Below are 16,887 nucleotides of genomic sequence, written 5' to 3' on the forward strand. Positions count from 1 at the left end.
CCCTCCCCTAGAAACGGTGTCCAAGCACCCTGCGAGAGGCGGGCAGCCCTGCCGCAGCTCTGCGCCCCTGCTGCCCGGCCCGTGAAACACCCCGCTTCGTGCTGGATGGTGAAGTCGCAGTTCAACGTGGCCTCACGAGGAACCTGCAAAGAAACCACGGCAATGCACCCCGACATTGGTTGTTACACTCGTGTCTAGACAGTACAGCCAATACTGGCTCCTAGAGATTAATTTTATCTGGTGGATTCCGGAAAAAGTGCTTGACACAGTGCATTTAATGAAAACGAGCGCCACATTAGGTGTTACAAACACGCTTCTTTCTTCATAGCTGCCCATAACCTACCTTCATGAAATCCACAAAAGTGTTTCCTGCTGTTATGGATACAACAAACACTTTTACAATGGCTGAGGTTCCATAATGAAACACTCCATTTTCTCCTTCTACGGCCCAATTTCAAATAGTTCCTTAAATCAAGCCACAGAAGACAAATGTACATTGATACAGGTACTGAAGAGTCAAGGAGGATATCTTGATTATATGTCATAATTATGCTTGTTACTTACAAAGGTTAAAAAAACAAAGGCCCTAAAAGATGACATAATTGACATTCAGCATTTTCTTCTGAAAGTCATTTCCAGCTGTGTACCATTACAGTCCTGCAGCTGGAAGTTTCAGCCCTAAGCAGAGGTACACTGACTTTATATACCCACAACAGACACCACATTAACAGTCCTCAAAACAGGCTTTTCCAGTACCCGCAGGATGACACACAACACCAGAAATCTGTTCTAAATACACCTCCTATCAAAGAAAAGATCTTGACAAAACAACCAACAGAACATGCTTCCCTTTTCCAGTTACACACCGTGGAAGAGATCAGATACTCCTCATGACTTGAACACAGAAGACACTTGAACCTAGCGAAAAACCCCCAGGAGACTTTTGAGGAAGGCCATGAGATTCTGGCCCCAAAACCTTAGAGAAACTTATTAATTCACTATTAAAGCTCCACTCCCATCAGCAGTAACAGGAAACTAAATAGGAGACAAAAAAGATGCCTTCCACTGGCACCCAGAAGTACATTTAAAACCAAATTGTTGCCAGTTCCATTTTATTCCACCAGCCCAGAAAAGAGTGTAAGTCTGGCACGACCCTATAACATCCCTCCAGGAGGAACGGAGCTGGGCACTGGCACTGCCCAACACACAGTGGGTCCGCAAAACAGCAACCAGACACAGCTCCCATCCATTTGGCTTTTAAGTAACAAAAAATAGCTCCTCTAATATTTCAGTCAGACTTTTTTCCACTAAAATGTCAAATTCTTAACAGGTAGATGGTAAAATCAGTTTGATGCTATACATCCTACAAGCAAAATATCCATTGTCTCTATTGTAAGATGTCTCTATAGAGCCATTATATCCTTGTTACATTGCAAGATATTACAGGTGCAAAATATAATACACGTCTAAAAAGTTCCACTACTCATGGTTGCAAGTCTACATGGAAAAAATTTTAAAGGTCTTTCAGCACAGCACCATGAGCATAAAATGCAAGTATTCTAGTATTTTCAGGCTGATGAGAAAGCATCCCACTGGAACACCACCACAAAGTCATGCCCAAGGCCTACCTGTAACCTTCTCAAGCACTGTCAATATCCTAACACGTTCAATGACCTGAAGTACCAGTCCTAATCAAAGCTTTCTCATATCAAACCAATCAAGCCTAAAAATGGGAGATTAAATATTACAGCAAACTAGAGAGAAGCCGCCGGATACTCTGCTCCTGACAGCATTACGAAGAATTAGGCAGCAGAGCTGCCCACCCTGCCTGTTCAAAAATCAGAGCTTACCTCCCAAGTCTGATGGCTTTTACCAAGTTTGGAACACCCTCCATCTGTATGTTGTCCTCTGCCTCAAACTGCTGATAAGCCTGAGGGGGAGAAAGAGAAACAGACCTGCTAGAACGCCAAATCCAACCGGTACGATGCCTTCAAGAGGCATTACAAGTTCCTGCTACACAAGCCAGGACAGAGATCCAGCTCATTAATGAGCCTTTCCTAGCACTAAGACTATCTGAAGCCTCTCCTTGAACAGCTTTCATCTAGCTCCATTCTTAGAAGCAGGTCCAATACCAAAGTTAAGATATAGATCAAGCATAATCAATCCCATGTCCCAATAGGACCTTACGACCTATTAAGTAGTTGCTGAAGAGCGCACGCATCAACCATGGACTGATACAGGGACTGAAGCTATCAAACAAGTATTTACCGTGAAAGCGATAAGACCTGGAAATAAGCAGCACAGAAAACTGATTTGTAAAACAAGTGATAAATTCGACTCCTTGGCAAGACCAATGTCTTCAAGTAGCTCTTACCACTGTGAACTACAGGTCTGGTTTTCAGTTCAAGAAGAAGGGCACTTTCAATTATGTAGTAATTCAGCTCTCAAGAATGCTCTGTTGATAGAAAATAACACACACAGCTGCATGGTCTTATCCCTGACACTTCTGGACTGTTCAAGTATCCGCTATGTCTCAGACACACAAAATCACTAATTTGTCACCACAAACCTGATATAAAAGTTTAAAAAACCCACTTCCTTAAACATTCTGCTACAGCCATTTAATATTAAGACAGCCATATGCCAGGATATCCCTCACAAAGGTCGAAATTCAAATGAACAGGCATATATACAAGCCAACTTCTACTCAAAATCAAGTTAAAAATAATTTGGATCTAGTACCAACTTCTCGCCTAGTCTCTGGCCAAAATCATGTTTCACTGAGAAAAGTTTTGATTGATTGACTGTTTTGAAAACAGTGGGGTGCTTCATTTACACATTTGGCTATTGAAGCAAGTAACTTTCTGTGAAAATCCAACATGAAGTCAGCACGAACACAGAAGCTACAGCAGACTGGATTTGTTTTTTAAGCCAGGTAACCAGTGACAACTCATGAATGTAAGATTCTAAAAGCCATTTAAAGCCATTTTCTTCATTGCTGCAACATTTACACCAATAGAATTATTATAACAACCAAACTCCAGCATCTAAACCGCTAGCACAATACCTCCTTAATCCAAAAAAGTACACGAGCAGTTAATTATATGCCAATGGATTTCAACCTCCTCTCACCACTTTTGTTCAGGTGTATTAATAGATGAGTTTAAAGCAGGCCAATCACTGCTCTAATTTTCTACTCCATTTTATTTTAGCCTCCAGTCTTGTAGCACGACTTAGTGCAACCTCCTGAGCTAACTGTACCCTCTGCTCCATCTAGTGGACTACTGATTCCCACAACACAATGCAGAAACAGCAGGTACTCTTCTAGCTCCACAACAATAAAGCTGCCATGAAAGTAACTGAGAAATGCTTTAGTCAGAAACAAAGCCTTCCTCTCTGGTGCACTTTGATGCTCAGACTTCTCCTTATAGAAAGATTCTTCAAGTTTAGTAAATGATACCTGAGGCACAGTGTAGGGAAGGATGGGGGGAACCTGCCTTGTGAACAAAGCAACGTTGATGAGAAACAGCTGCATTGAGAAACGAGTGGCAAAGAGTAAGCTCCAAAGTTGTTAATTAAGAAATACAAGAAGTCAAGCTGTTCCATTCCTCCTTTGTTGGAAATAAGATTAGTTCTGCTGTTGTCAGTCTTTGAAAAACATGCAGAAGCAATCCAGACCCCCACTGAACAAACCTCAACTTTTCAACTTCTTTCAAGGATCTAATGAAAAAAACCTTTCCTCTATTCCTTAGAACAAAGAGTACAGTTGATCCATACCCAGAGACAGAATTACCAAGAGATGTATTTCATACCAGTTTAGTTATTCACACCATCATGTGCCCAGATATACAAGTCACAAGTCACATTAAGCTTCACAGCTGAAAGTTCATATTAGAGTCTCCTTGTTCATCAGACAGGTCTGCGTTAAATTGCTGCGACAGCTCTATGCAGGTATATCTCAGGATATTGGATGCCTCCGGATTATACATCAAGAGGTTGTCTGTCTGGGTGTATGTTACAGTAATGCTCTATCTGGAGAGCCCAGATGAAAATGAAATCCAAATAACTTAACGTCTGCAGAAGATTCACAACAGAACCGGGTCTTGCATTTTCTCTTGAAACCAGCGAAAGCCACAGTTCTGTTTAGCTTCCAACAAAAACAAATCTGCGTGTTTTTAGGTCAGCTGCCAAAACGTTTGTCTCATATCCCAAATAAAACCTACAGCAAGCAATATCAGTTGCTGCACCATGCCACCTGACACGGGAAATACAATCATCCCAACAGTTGCATCAACATTTGCGGCTCTGAAGACCAAGAGTTGCTTCTTGGGGTTTTTTTTGTCTGTATTACCAAAGTAGTTTTTTCCCCAAATATATCCAAACTTGAGCATAAATTACAAAGCTAAGGTTTGATAAAGTTATGAGGTATGGAAATACATCTGTGCCTTGGTTGTCCTGTCAAATGCATTGTGATACCTTGGTTGTACTTTAGCACTGGCCAGATCCAGAAAAGGAACTGGATCTTTCAACTCCCACAGCCTACCACCTCCATCAGAAAGCACGTTAACCATGCAGACATCGTGGTTTTCAGATTCTCTCATTAATAAGTTACTCTGAGAATGATTCCTCCAGAAAGCATACTCCAAAGCTGTTCCATTCCTGTGGTAAGTCAAAATACAAGACAGTCATCTTTTACTCCAAAATATTTAATTAACTTACAGCCTGTAATTAATAAATAGAACAGACATTCCCAAAAAGGGAGGCAAGGAAGGGAAATCAATTAAACCTCTGCAGCCCCCACAGAATTCAGTGGGGCATCACGTGTGCGCTGAAAGGCACTTACCCCTTTTGGTAACTGGAGACTGAGCAGTATCCAAAGCAGTATCATGTGCCCCCACGGCGCGTTGCTGGACAAGCGAGCTGCGTATTGCTATTACAAGTTTTTAACAGCTCCAAGTGCCCAGCTTTCCAGATTCAAGGTTGAAATGAGAAACATTCTAACGCCGAACACTGATTCCAAGCAGAGCTAGGGGTGCCACCACAGCAAAGACTTGAAATAATGGGAAAGTCAGATATATTCAAGCTCTTGTAAGAAGTGTTTAAGATTATATCAAAGACTGGTGTCTGCCTCAGACACATCACTGAAGTGGAAGGGAAGGAGAAGAGAAGAATGTAAGCATTAAACTTTTATATCTTGAAGACCTGGCATTTCTACGCTTGGTGCACCTTCACAATATTCAGAGGTGCCCTCTGCTGTTGAGGAAAGAAAAAAAATCCATAGGATAGTCATAAAACCAAAAAGACGTTTGCTCACACTCAGTAATGGTTTGCTAAAGACCAACAGCAAGAGCTTCTGAAAATTGTGCCTGTACCAACATCGTCCCTAGACAAATCTCTATGAACTTTGTGGCATTTAACTTGCTGTAACTTCCAGAAGCCACAGGGCTCCAGGAGCACTGACGCTGCCTTTCCTCCATTCCCTGCGCAGGCAGTGCTGACAGCCAACGCACACCAACGTGGGGGCAGAGGCAAACCACGGGAAGTTACAGAGAAGAGCAGCAGTGCAAAATGAGACCAGGAGGTGGGTCACAGGCCGAAGAGCCACACCACTGCAGCACATTCCCACACTCAAATAGAAGTGGCAAATCCTTACGCCCCTGCTCTCCTTTAAGCAGCTGTACGGTTTACCAAGATATCCCAGGATAAAACACATCACACCATCTTTTGGCAGCAAACTTGACTTCGGCAACCACCACAGCCCACCTAATACCAGGACCAAGTGCTGTATATCATGCAAGAGTGGTCACTCCTTGTGCATCTGCCCCCACCATTCAGGATTTCATCATCTACTGGGGCTCACAATCCTCTCAGCAGTGCCACCAGGTCATGGTGCCATCGCTCCCTCTTTCCATTTCCTTTTATGAAAGAGCAGAGTACGGTAGCTCACGCGTCTAGGAGAGAACTGACAGCAACTGTTTAAATTTGTAAAGCAGGGGGAAAAAGTCAGTGAACCACAGGAACTCTGTAACTGGTTGACACAAAATAACCTGCTTATTTCACTTCTGTAATTTCAAACGGCAGCTTTATGCCAACCCAGCTGGGTGAATACGTGGCTATGAATGTAATCCCACATGGTAAGTGCAAAGGAATATTTTTCTCTTTTTTAGTGTGGTGATCACTAAGAGGGCGAAAACAAGCCCTTATAATTCAGGACATAACAAAACTATGGCTTCCTGAGCAATTTTAACTGGCATGCATGTTGAAGCACATACAATCACACTGAACCCTACCATGTAACTTAAGAGCTACCCTCTCCCAGGGCTAGCTAGTCTTCATTAAACGCTCAGGGTGGATGGTGTTCAAGGGAACAAGTTGAAACTCTTTAGAGGACAAAACTTGTTCTCACACACCTTGCTTATTTGAGGAAAACCACATATAGCACAAGAAGTACCCTACAAGAGCCACATGTAGTTGAAGTGCCACATGCGACCAGGTCTTACCTGTTTTCTATCCTAAACTATTAATCTTATCATAAACTGATGTTGCTACCTCGGACTCTACACCCTGACACAAAAGAGCAAAGCCACGTTTTATTTGCTTACTTGCTCTGTGCCAGGCATTTCACATAATCCCAGGTTGGAAGGGACCTCAGGGATCATCTAGTCCAACCTTTCTGGGAAGAGCAGAGTCTAAACAAGATGGCCCAGCACCCTGTCCAGATGACTCTTAAAGGTGTCCAATGTGGCCAGGTCAACCACTTCCCTGGGGAGATTATTCCAATGGTGACTGTCCTCACTGTGAAAAATTTCCCTCTGGTGTCCAATCGGAATCTCCCCAAGAGCAACTTGTGTCCGTTCCCCCTTGTCCTCTCCATGGGACTCCATGAAAAAGGGAGTCTCCATCTTCTCTGTAGCTCCCCCTTAAGTACTGGTATGTGGGGATGAGATCCCCTCTGAGCCTCCTTTTCTCAAGGCTGAACAAACCCAGCTCTCCCAGCCTATCCTCGTATGGCAGCTTCCCAGTCCTTTGACTGGGAATTTGCAGTTCCCATTATCAATGATAACAATATCACTATTTTGAATGTTGATGTGGCAACAGTTGGCAATACCACAGACTAATTTACATGCACAGGCAGCATTATAGGATGTAGAAGAGAAAAAGAATTATCACTAGAAGGCTTGTAGCCACATCCAGTGAATTGAAGTAACACAATGGTATCTTTGGTATCGTAGGACGTACAAGTCACCTTGCCTACAAAACAGAAAACAAGATAATGCAGTAGAGTCAGGCTACTTCAAGAATATGTACACTAGTATGGTTTTTCACACCCTAGAAATTTAGATCACTAAAAACAGTTCACTTGCATAATATCCATTAGGTGTTCAGCAACTGTGTTTACATCCCCTTTGATCTTGCTCTGCATCAGTGGCATGTCAAATCTTCCTAACAGTCTTTCATGTTGTCCCAGACAAGTTATCAACCCAAATCATAAGCAAAACAATGTTCAACACAGCTCTATCATTTCCCCAAAGTTATATTTTTGCTATCAGAGAAGGTTTTTCCCCAATAAAAAGATGTTGGAACTGTTTAAGAGTCGGTGATCCAACAGCAGAACTGTATGCTGTTACGGTAACTGTTTCAACAACACTATTTCTTACAAAAAAATAGTTCTGGCCAACACCCAGTGGTTCTACACGAGCAATTTTCTCATGCAAATACTTTAATTAGTATGATATATGCACAGTGCAATTAAAAGCTTAAATATTTTTTTGAAGGCATAATATTCAAGGAAAAAAAATAATGTCACATAGAATCATAGAACAATATAAAATGGCATTATGTGCAGCAGTATATAAGCACAATTTCTATAAGAGAAACTCCAGATGTAATGCCACACACGTTGCCAGGAATCCAAATCAATTTTCTTTTCTTTGCAACTAATTTGAACTTTTTATTGTATTAACAGAAAAAGTAATGGCACATGTGATGCGATGCAATCTTGATGCCATAATCTTGTCAGAGTACAGGGTTTCCCATTAACAAGTTGTCTGGGCTGTGGGCTTAGAGCACAGGCCTTCTGGAAACAGTGTCCTTTGTTCTCAAAACAGACCACTCAACTCTCATTCCAATGTTTTCTTTTCCCTTCTGCTGCTGCTTTAAACAGACACTCATTTCCATTCACAAGAATCACAGGACTTCTGATACAAGACTCTACAATATGCTTTACAATTATCCATTTTAGCTTGACTTGATCTATAAAGATACACTCCTGGAAATCAATCATCCTGGTTTTCACTAGAAAAGACTGCTTGAAGTGTTCCTCCACTGCTGCCTGTAAAGAATCCGAGAATATTTTAACTGCAACAGACCTGAAGCAGCACACACCTCTAAGATTTGCCAAGAGCATTCTAAACCATTCAAATTTCAGAAGGATTCAGCTCTGCGTGTCACCTACATTAACGTTAACACTACTGCACTAATGCTTCTACCCAGCCATAGACTCACTCATGCCACTGAAAATTAAACATAACAGGAAGACTATTATACCTGAAGTGGAAAGAGATCTTTAACTTGTTGCATTATGGGCAAGAAAGGTGGCCGAGTAGAAATAAAGGAAGAAAGAGTAGCGAAAAGGGGTTATTTTGACAACCAGCACTCTGCTTTTAGAATCTGATCTTATCTCAACCTTATCAGGCTCAATACAGTCTTACTTCACGTTTCTGCATGGCCCAGCAATAAAAGCTGTATATTAACTGATAGACACACTAGCCTTATGTCAATAGAAGTTAGCTTAGAAGCTTGACGAAACATTCACATTAATTCATATCGCTCATTATTTCTACACTGTGCTAAAAAGGTTAAATGAAAAGAGGAATCATAACCTTTGTTGTGTGTTTAACAGACCCACAGCCAAAAAAGAATTAATCCATGGCTGGTAGCATTGGTCTTTCATCTTCAATTTAAGACTGCAGGGTGGGGGAGATGAAATGAGATGATTTCTGTGGGTTTGAGTATTTTTTTTTCTCTACCCTTTACCCAATTATAAGCAGAAAAACTGGTGATGGAGTTTCATTCAATGACTACGTACCAGGATAAGAAGCAGTCCAGCAGGACGCCTAAGCTACAATATATTCACATGGTAACTTTCAGGATTTCAGGAAAACCAATCATTGCTATCTTTTTCTACAACTTACACAAGTTTTTGTAAATTACACAGACCACCTCTAAAAGCAGAAGTGTTCTTCCTTAACTCCTTTCCTGTAAAAACTAAATGCCTCAGAGAAATAAATAATTCAACGGAAATTATACAAAAGCTAATGAGAATCAGCATCAATGGTATTCTCATCCCAGTAGTGCTTCTAAACCTGAAGATTATGTTTAATTTTAGCACAGACAACTGTTTATGGGAAGAATATTAGCTTATTTTACAATCACTAACAAGGGAACATGTTCTAAATATCTTCTGAAAAAGTTGCTAAACATGAAAACAGCATTGTCTAAAAGGATACCAGAAGATACAAGCTTGTGACTCGTAATCTGAATCTGATTTGTTTGCCTCAATTCTAAGGAGAACAAACTTGAACAAGCGTTAAACCTAGTTATCTGTCAAAATACAGGAATATGACAACACAGATATTTACTATATGTATTATTGTTTTACAGAAAGGAATTTAAAATGTACAACTATCACTTAAAGGGAGAGCAACATATTTCACTTACTTTGATCAGCATAGTTTTTTGCTTTTAGTTCAAGCTGTCGAGTTTGTGATTCTAGTGCTTCCACTCTGGTCTGCAAGTCCTTTTTCTCTTGTTCTTGAGAATCTTCAAACTCGATGAATTTCTAAATTAAAAAAAAAAAGTGAAGTTAGATTCAAAAATTAATTATGGATATTTTTTAAAAAGCCTAAGCAAGGTTCTTTCTCTTCAGAGAAAGACCAGATATACAGTCATTCTTAGATCTGATATTAAAAAGGCTTTCACTAAAAGCACCACGTAGGAAACACAGCAGCCCTACACAGCAGGGAAGGGTGCAAGCAGGTTTCCAAAACAAGGACACTATTTTAGTCCAGTGTCCATCAGTTAAGCATCCCACCTAAGTTGCTCTGTGTAATCACTACCAACTAAGTGCCAACTACTTCAGATGAGCCTGCTTGGGACTAACATAAATATGAATTATTTCATTCTTTCCTAACTTCATACACTTGCCTGCCAACACTGCACGTGAATGCAGAGAGTCTTGGTATCTCTAGATCTGATGGAGCGTCGGTGAAGCACACCTTCACCTGTAAGCCATGAAGGTACAACACTGCAGAGGGGCACACCAGCAATAGTGCCAACCAAAATGACGTGCTATCTTTTCATTCCCACCCAGTTTCTGTTATCATTTCCTAAGTTATAAAATGCTCACAGTCTTCACCAAATACTTAACCACCTCCTACAATCACCTCCTACAATCTGTCAACTGCATAGGAAACTATTTATGGGCACCCTACAACTGTGCTGATCACCATCACCTCCTGCTGCCTTGCTTTACCAACTGTGCGTCTCACAATATTCTGGAGTTCACCGACATGCGTATCAGTGTTTACATTTTAGAACATTAAAGTTACCAATTCAGCACAATAGCAGTTTTTAAAGCATAGTTTTTGCTACTTATCTTAAGCAAAAACGTAAGAAATTCAGCGTGTACTTGTAGCACAAAGAATACTTCTAACAGCCAAAGATGTCTTAGGCCATGGAGTACACTCTGTTCTGCATTGCAAAGAGAAGGCAAGGCCACAAACACAAGTTACACAGAAGGCTCATCATACAGGGAGGAAAAGCGTACCAGAAGCCATTGCAGAGAAAAACACCAAACATCCAAGACAGCTAAAGGGTCAGAAAGCAAGCACCAGCTGGGTACCACATGGAAGCAGAGAGACAGAGGAAGCAGCAACTTAAAAATAGTAACGGTATAGGTGATTTGAATGTAGTTTTTTCCCATGTACCGCTAGGACAACTTAATGGGAAGAAGACTTCAAATGCTCACACATCAACTTTTTCAAAGCTACTACTAAGTTTTAGCCAATGTGTTTTATAGCTTTTGTAAAAGCAGAAACTTGTATCCCTATGAAAAGAGCTTCAGTGTATCAGGGCCATCAGAAGTTTTGCTTAAAAATTACTTCAGACGCAGAAATGCATCAAAATCTATGAAGTGGAACAAGAGTTCCTTTGAGACAAGCCCTCCGCAGCTATCACAGGACTGGGCATGGTGTTCATATGACTGTGCTTGAAGCTGAATCATGACACAATTGAGAAAGAGCAGATGCTAGCCCAGGTAGCACTGCTTTGGGTTCTGCGATTTAAAATGCATTCTCCCCCGTCAAAAAGACAGATGGGCTAAAGTCTTTCTACCCCCTCAAAGTTTGGGAATATTAATTTGCTGAAAAAAGTTCAAACTTTAAACTGCGTCATGTCTCCTTTGTAGTAAAAGATACAAGACTTATGCCCCTTTTATATGAAGGATTCAAGCTCTGTCTAGCAGCTTCTCAGCAGACTCCCTTTTAAAAAGGGCTTCAAAGTTTGACACAAATCTGGCACTGGGGCTAAAGAGCAACATGGTTAGTTAAACTAAACATGGGAAAACATGAAAGAAAAATTATAAAACTATAACATCTTTGTTTAGTTGCTTCTCTGATGACTTCCCAAAGTCAGATGTGTCTCATAACTTGCAAAAGGCCAGTGACAATTACACTTTTGAACAAACAGCCGTTCAGAGCCATCACTGTCATTGTTACTCATGAACTAAAGATAGATATCATTTTGTATTTCCTCTCAAGTTCTTCAACTGCAACTATTAAAAGTGGTTGCTTATTAAACGATTTGGTTATTTTCCACTAGTTTACCTTAATTTTGTTGACGTTAAAATGTAAGTTACATCTCTTCAATGCATTTCTATAATTAGAACAGGGCAGGTTTTTTTTACTCTGCTGAAAACTTTACCTGATCAAATCATAGGTCGAGCACTTGAGGCTTTGAATGTTTTTATTTGGCTTCATCTCTCCATCCAGTGACAGTATTAATACAGGCAGAGCCCTGGGAGATGGATCATCTCATCCTGACTAAGCCTGTATGACTATGATGGAAGGACTAGTCAGATAAACCACCACAGCAGCCAAGGATAGGCCAAGCACCCGTAGTAAAAGGCTTTTTTTTTTTTTTTAATTTACATCGACAGCACATTCAAATACTGCACGTCATCTGCATTGTTTAAACTAAATGCAGCAACATATGTAGGAACATCTTAGCCACTCAGTACGTGGATGCTGGACATTCTCTTATTTTAACCCAAGCTACTGGTTACACAAAATAACAAGGCAGATATGAGGAAAGCTAGACTGTTCTTTTTATTTTAAGTGACATCCTGTCTGGGCCACAAAGCTGTATCTTACAACTCTAACAAGAAGTGAGGGATTTTTTGGGGTTAGGATTTTTTTTGGGTTTGGTTTTTGGGTTGGTTTTTTTTTTTTTTGAGGAACAAGCTGAGGGACACTTTCGAACACTTCAACACTTTGTGTCCAAAAAACATGTAGACGTGGCACCTGGGGACATAGTTTAGAAGTCCTGATGGTCTTGGGTTGGCGGTTGGACTTGATGACCTTCGAGGTCTTTTCCAGTCTTAATGATTCTATGATGCCAACACATCTTTAAAACAATCAGACTGAATACCACAAGACTACAGAAGACACAGCTAGAACAGTCCTTAAAAGGTCATCTTGTTTCAGGGCTCCGATGCTCAGTGTTGATGGCTGGATCCTAATTTTGATTAGGATATAATGAGGTGTAAGCACAGGATATGATGCATGCCTCCTTTCTGCATGTGCCTACTGCTGAAATCCGAGCCTGTGATACCTTCGTAAACTATGTTTGGCAACTCCCATTTAATCCTTCCCATTTTCTCCAGGCAGTATCAACTATGTCATTTCGGACAAACATTTGTCTAACCTGTTCTTAAAGACCTCCAATAAAAAGTACAAAAAATACTTAACAAATAAGATTCAGAAGTCTTTATGTAACCAATTTTAAATCTACTTAAAGTTTACAGCCATAATTATTGCAATAAACATGAACTCGGACTACACAAGGGAACGGCACAGCACACACAGTTGGAGCCCTCTTACACGCACAACCATTTAATCACTTCGTAATACAGCACAAATGAAATGTTTTTTTCTACATTTATGTCATCTTGTTTCCTTATATTTTAACTTGTTTTCCTGTCACACGATCCACGTGCAATACTAAGCATATCTGGTGTCAGGGTTCCACCTACTTGGCAGTCTTTATTAGCCTAAGACAGGTACTTCAGTAACTTTTATTGCGATGATGCCAGCTTTTCAGCCGATGGCACGTTATTCCTGGAGTAGGTAGAGAAAATTACCTACGAAGCCCGCTCTGCTGGACTAGGGGTAGAGAAAAAAATATGTAACTGAAAACAACCTAGTAACTTTTACACTATTTTAGCAAGCTTTCTGTATAATGGATCTCAGTTTTGCTCTGGTATAAATTAAAAATACTTAAACTCTTACTGCAGAGCGTTTACTTAACATACAATCCTCAGGAAGAAAGTTAACTTTGGGAACATTAAGAAAAGGCAGCCATCAAGTTCATGCTATTACTTAAACTAATTTTCATGGTGGTAAGCCCTTTTTCATGGTGGCAAAAGTCGCAACCATGTATTGAACATCAGATTTCAAGACACTTAATCCCCCCAACAGCAGAAAAGCTAACAGATACATTAGACAGCTTGGCGTGGCTAAATGGAGTAGATTTTTACCGTTTCCAGGTCCACACAAAACCGCCCAGGTATGGAGCGGTATACTTCTACAGAAGTAAAACCTATTAGCTTATAAAATAGCAGAACCCCAAATCCTTCTTCCTCTCCCACTTCTTTGTGGCAGGGCATGCTGCCTAACATTCACTAAGTGGGAAGATAAGTTATGCAGAACTGTACGAACAGCAGAATAGCTGGTTCCTCTATTTCTTCAGCTATATCACAAAACATACCACGTTAAGAGTCAGACAAGTGACTTCGCAGCAATTAAGGAGATCATGGCTGTTACCCAGAGGACTGAGAAGTAGGCCCAGAACTTCTGAAATAATTTTTTTTTTTTAAAAAAAGTCACTTTATCAAGTCCACAGGCAACAACTTTCAAGATGTTTCTTTAGTAACGCTTCTTAAGGAAAGGAAATAAAGGAGGCAAATTAGGACAGTGGTGTAGACATTCCTATTCAAATAGTAAACCATTAATATTTATCAAGATACTACTGCAATTAAGAATTCCTACAAGAGCAAGCAGAAAGTAAAAGAAGATATGCTAATTCTTCAGGACAGCCAGAACAGATGACACAGAATATTAAACTCAGTAGTTCAAAATTCGCCATTTTGCTATCAGATTACAGAAGCAACCTCCACAACCAAAGAAACGCACTAAGCCAGTAACTTGTTACCCAAGAAAAACACATGCCCTCTTTTCGTTTCAACCACGCTGCACCCATCGGATCATCTCAACGTTCCAAAAAAACAGTTGGAACAACCAAGTTTGAAAAGAACACATTCCCCTCACGAGCACACCATGCTTTATCCGGACAGACATTTTCACATACATACAACGCCACTGACCTCAGCACGTGCCAAAAAGGCGATCTTTGCTCTCACAATTGAAAATATGGTCTTTGATCTAATTGCATTTTGGAAAGCATCAGTAAGCTGTCTTGCAGCCTGAGTACTAGTTTTTACACTGCATAATCCTTGTCCCTCAAGTTAATTTATCATGATGCAAAGAAATGGAGATCGCAATGAAGTACATCACCACCACAGGTATGTACAGCTCCTGGAGAGCGCAGTAGCACAGTTAATACTGTACTCTATTTCGTCATATTGTTATGGTTTTTGTTCTGCTGCCCAAGGCCTGTTTTTTTCTACCTGGCAAACACTGCTTGTGTTTCAAGCCTGAATGATTTTCTTATTAATTTGTTCAGAAAACATTTATCAGTCCCTTCCCTCTTACTCTTTTCATAAAAATAAATTATGTTTTTTTAAAAAGCCTTTCACGTGCAGCTCGTATCAGAACTAGTGATTAAGTCTTTATGGCAGGAGTCCCCAGACTGAAGTCCATAAAGTATCATAAAACAGCTACATCTTTGACAAGGAGGACAAATGGTCCATTGGTCCAAGAGTTTGGGGGACGCCGTTCACACATGACTTTGTAGCAAACTACTGAAGCCCTGGAACAATCTGCAGACAATGTTTTTCACTCTATTATAACCACAACGTATACAAATACTGCTAACAGGGCTAGCGTTTTCCAAATTAAGTTTTCATTGTCAATATTGTTTTCACCCAGTCTCATTACTTTTCCGATCTCTTGAAAATTCAGAAAGTAAGCACAATGACAGAGATAAGCACAGGACATGAAATCTGGAAATAGACTTCTAAGATGGCTTGTTCCACTACAGATAATGCTGTCAATCCAATTTCCTACAGGAGTTTGGCAAGACAATGAGCTGGAGGAAGTTATCCTGCGCAGCCGCTTCCTATTGTATTGCTTTATAATCTCGCACGCTTCACGGGCTTATTTATACTGAAGCGATTCTCAGACGTTTTTATTTCCATTTTTGTAGTAAGTCAGAGTTTATGCTACTGAACAGTCCGCACCACCTGTTGCTGACTGCAGCTTTTAGGTACCAACTCTGAAGAACCACAGTCTAGGCAGCACGTTTTTTTTTTTTCTTTTTGTGATGCCTCCTTGCTATTTTTTATAAACAGCCAACAGAACTGATCTGAAAGGGCCTATCCACCTCCTGCCCCGGGCGGGACCCGGCGGGAAAGCGACGGAGCGGCGCGGTCAGGGCACGGTTCCGTGTTCGCCGGGCACGGCAGCGCTGCCCTTCTCCTCTGGACCCGGTGACTGGGACAGCGGCGCTTCAGGAGGGTTATTTAGGAGTCCCGCAAGAGGGGGAGGAGCGGACACCGACCGGAGCCCCGCCGCCAGCTGCCGCCACACACCACAGGGCCCTCCGAGGCGTCGGAGGCCGAGCGAGCGGGGCAGGCAGGGACAGAGCGCTCCCGGCCTTCCCTCCCTCCCTCCGGGAACACGCCGCGACCTGAGCTCGCCGCCCGGTGGCTCCGGGCCCCCAGGCAGGACCCGACCCCTCCCGACCTCCTGTGGCCTCCCTCGGTGGGAGCCGGCGGGACCCACGGCCGGGCCCCGGTGCCGCAACACCCCGCCCTCGGCGCCCCGAGGGAGGCGGCCCGGCCGCCGCCGTTGAGGGCGGGAAGCCCCCCCGCCCCCGCGGAGGAAGGCCGGAGCCGCCGCCCGCCTCGGGAACGGGCCCCCGCCCTCCACCGGCCCCGCCGCCGCCTCAGCCCCCGGGCCCGGCGCCCGCCCTCACCTCCTCGGCCTGCTTGCGCAGCGCCTTCTCCCGCTCGTACTGCGTGAGGAGCTGCTCGTTGTCGTCCCGCAGCAGCTCCAGCTCCACGCTGGTCTCCTGGCTGTGAGCGCACACCGAGTCCAGGTTCTCCAGGACGGCCACCACCAGCGGCATCAGCTCGGCCACCACCTCCTCGTCGTAGCGCCCGATCAGCCGCTCGAACTCGCGGTAGATGGAGCCCGCCAGCCCCGACACCCGCTCCGACATCATGGCGGGGCCGGGGCCACCGGGGTCCTCCTGGTACACCACGCCGTCCGCCAGCTCCATGGCTGCCGGCGAGCACCTTCCCTCCCGGGGCCCGGCGGGGCGGCAGCGGCTCGGGGCGCTCCCGGCGGCGCCTCCTCTTCCTCCTCCTCCCTCTGCGGCGGGGCCTCGCCTGCAGCCCGGGGCGGGGCGGAGCGGCCCTGGCGCACG

The 16,887-nt window shown here is 42.7% G+C and overlaps 1 protein-coding gene across 3 annotated transcripts in view; it reads right to left on the reverse strand.

Moving 5' to 3' along the window:
• Nucleotides 1–16,877, reverse strand: part of SPAG9 (sperm associated antigen 9) — a 67,665-nt gene extending 50,788 nt beyond the window's left edge. For 2 of the 3 annotated variants that reach the window (XM_075110907.1, XM_075110906.1), the window contains exons 1-2: nucleotides 16,435–16,866; nucleotides 9,721–9,841 (exon numbers count right to left, since the gene is read on the reverse strand). In XM_075110907.1, the coding sequence (XP_074967008.1) occupies nucleotides 9,721–9,841; nucleotides 16,435–16,740 (427 nt within the window). In that variant the 5' untranslated portion in view covers nucleotides 16,741–16,866. Of the gene's footprint in view, nucleotides 1–9,720; nucleotides 9,842–16,434 lie in introns of all 3 variants that reach the window. The other variant, XM_075110909.1, reaches the window with a different exon arrangement.
• Nucleotides 16,878–16,887: the final 10 nt, after the last annotated feature.

This window comes from Phalacrocorax aristotelis, chromosome 16 (genome assembly GCF_949628215.1).
Source record: "Phalacrocorax aristotelis chromosome 16, bGulAri2.1, whole genome shotgun sequence".
In the NCBI taxonomy this organism is placed as follows: Eukaryota; Metazoa; Chordata; class Aves; order Suliformes; family Phalacrocoracidae; genus Phalacrocorax; species Phalacrocorax aristotelis.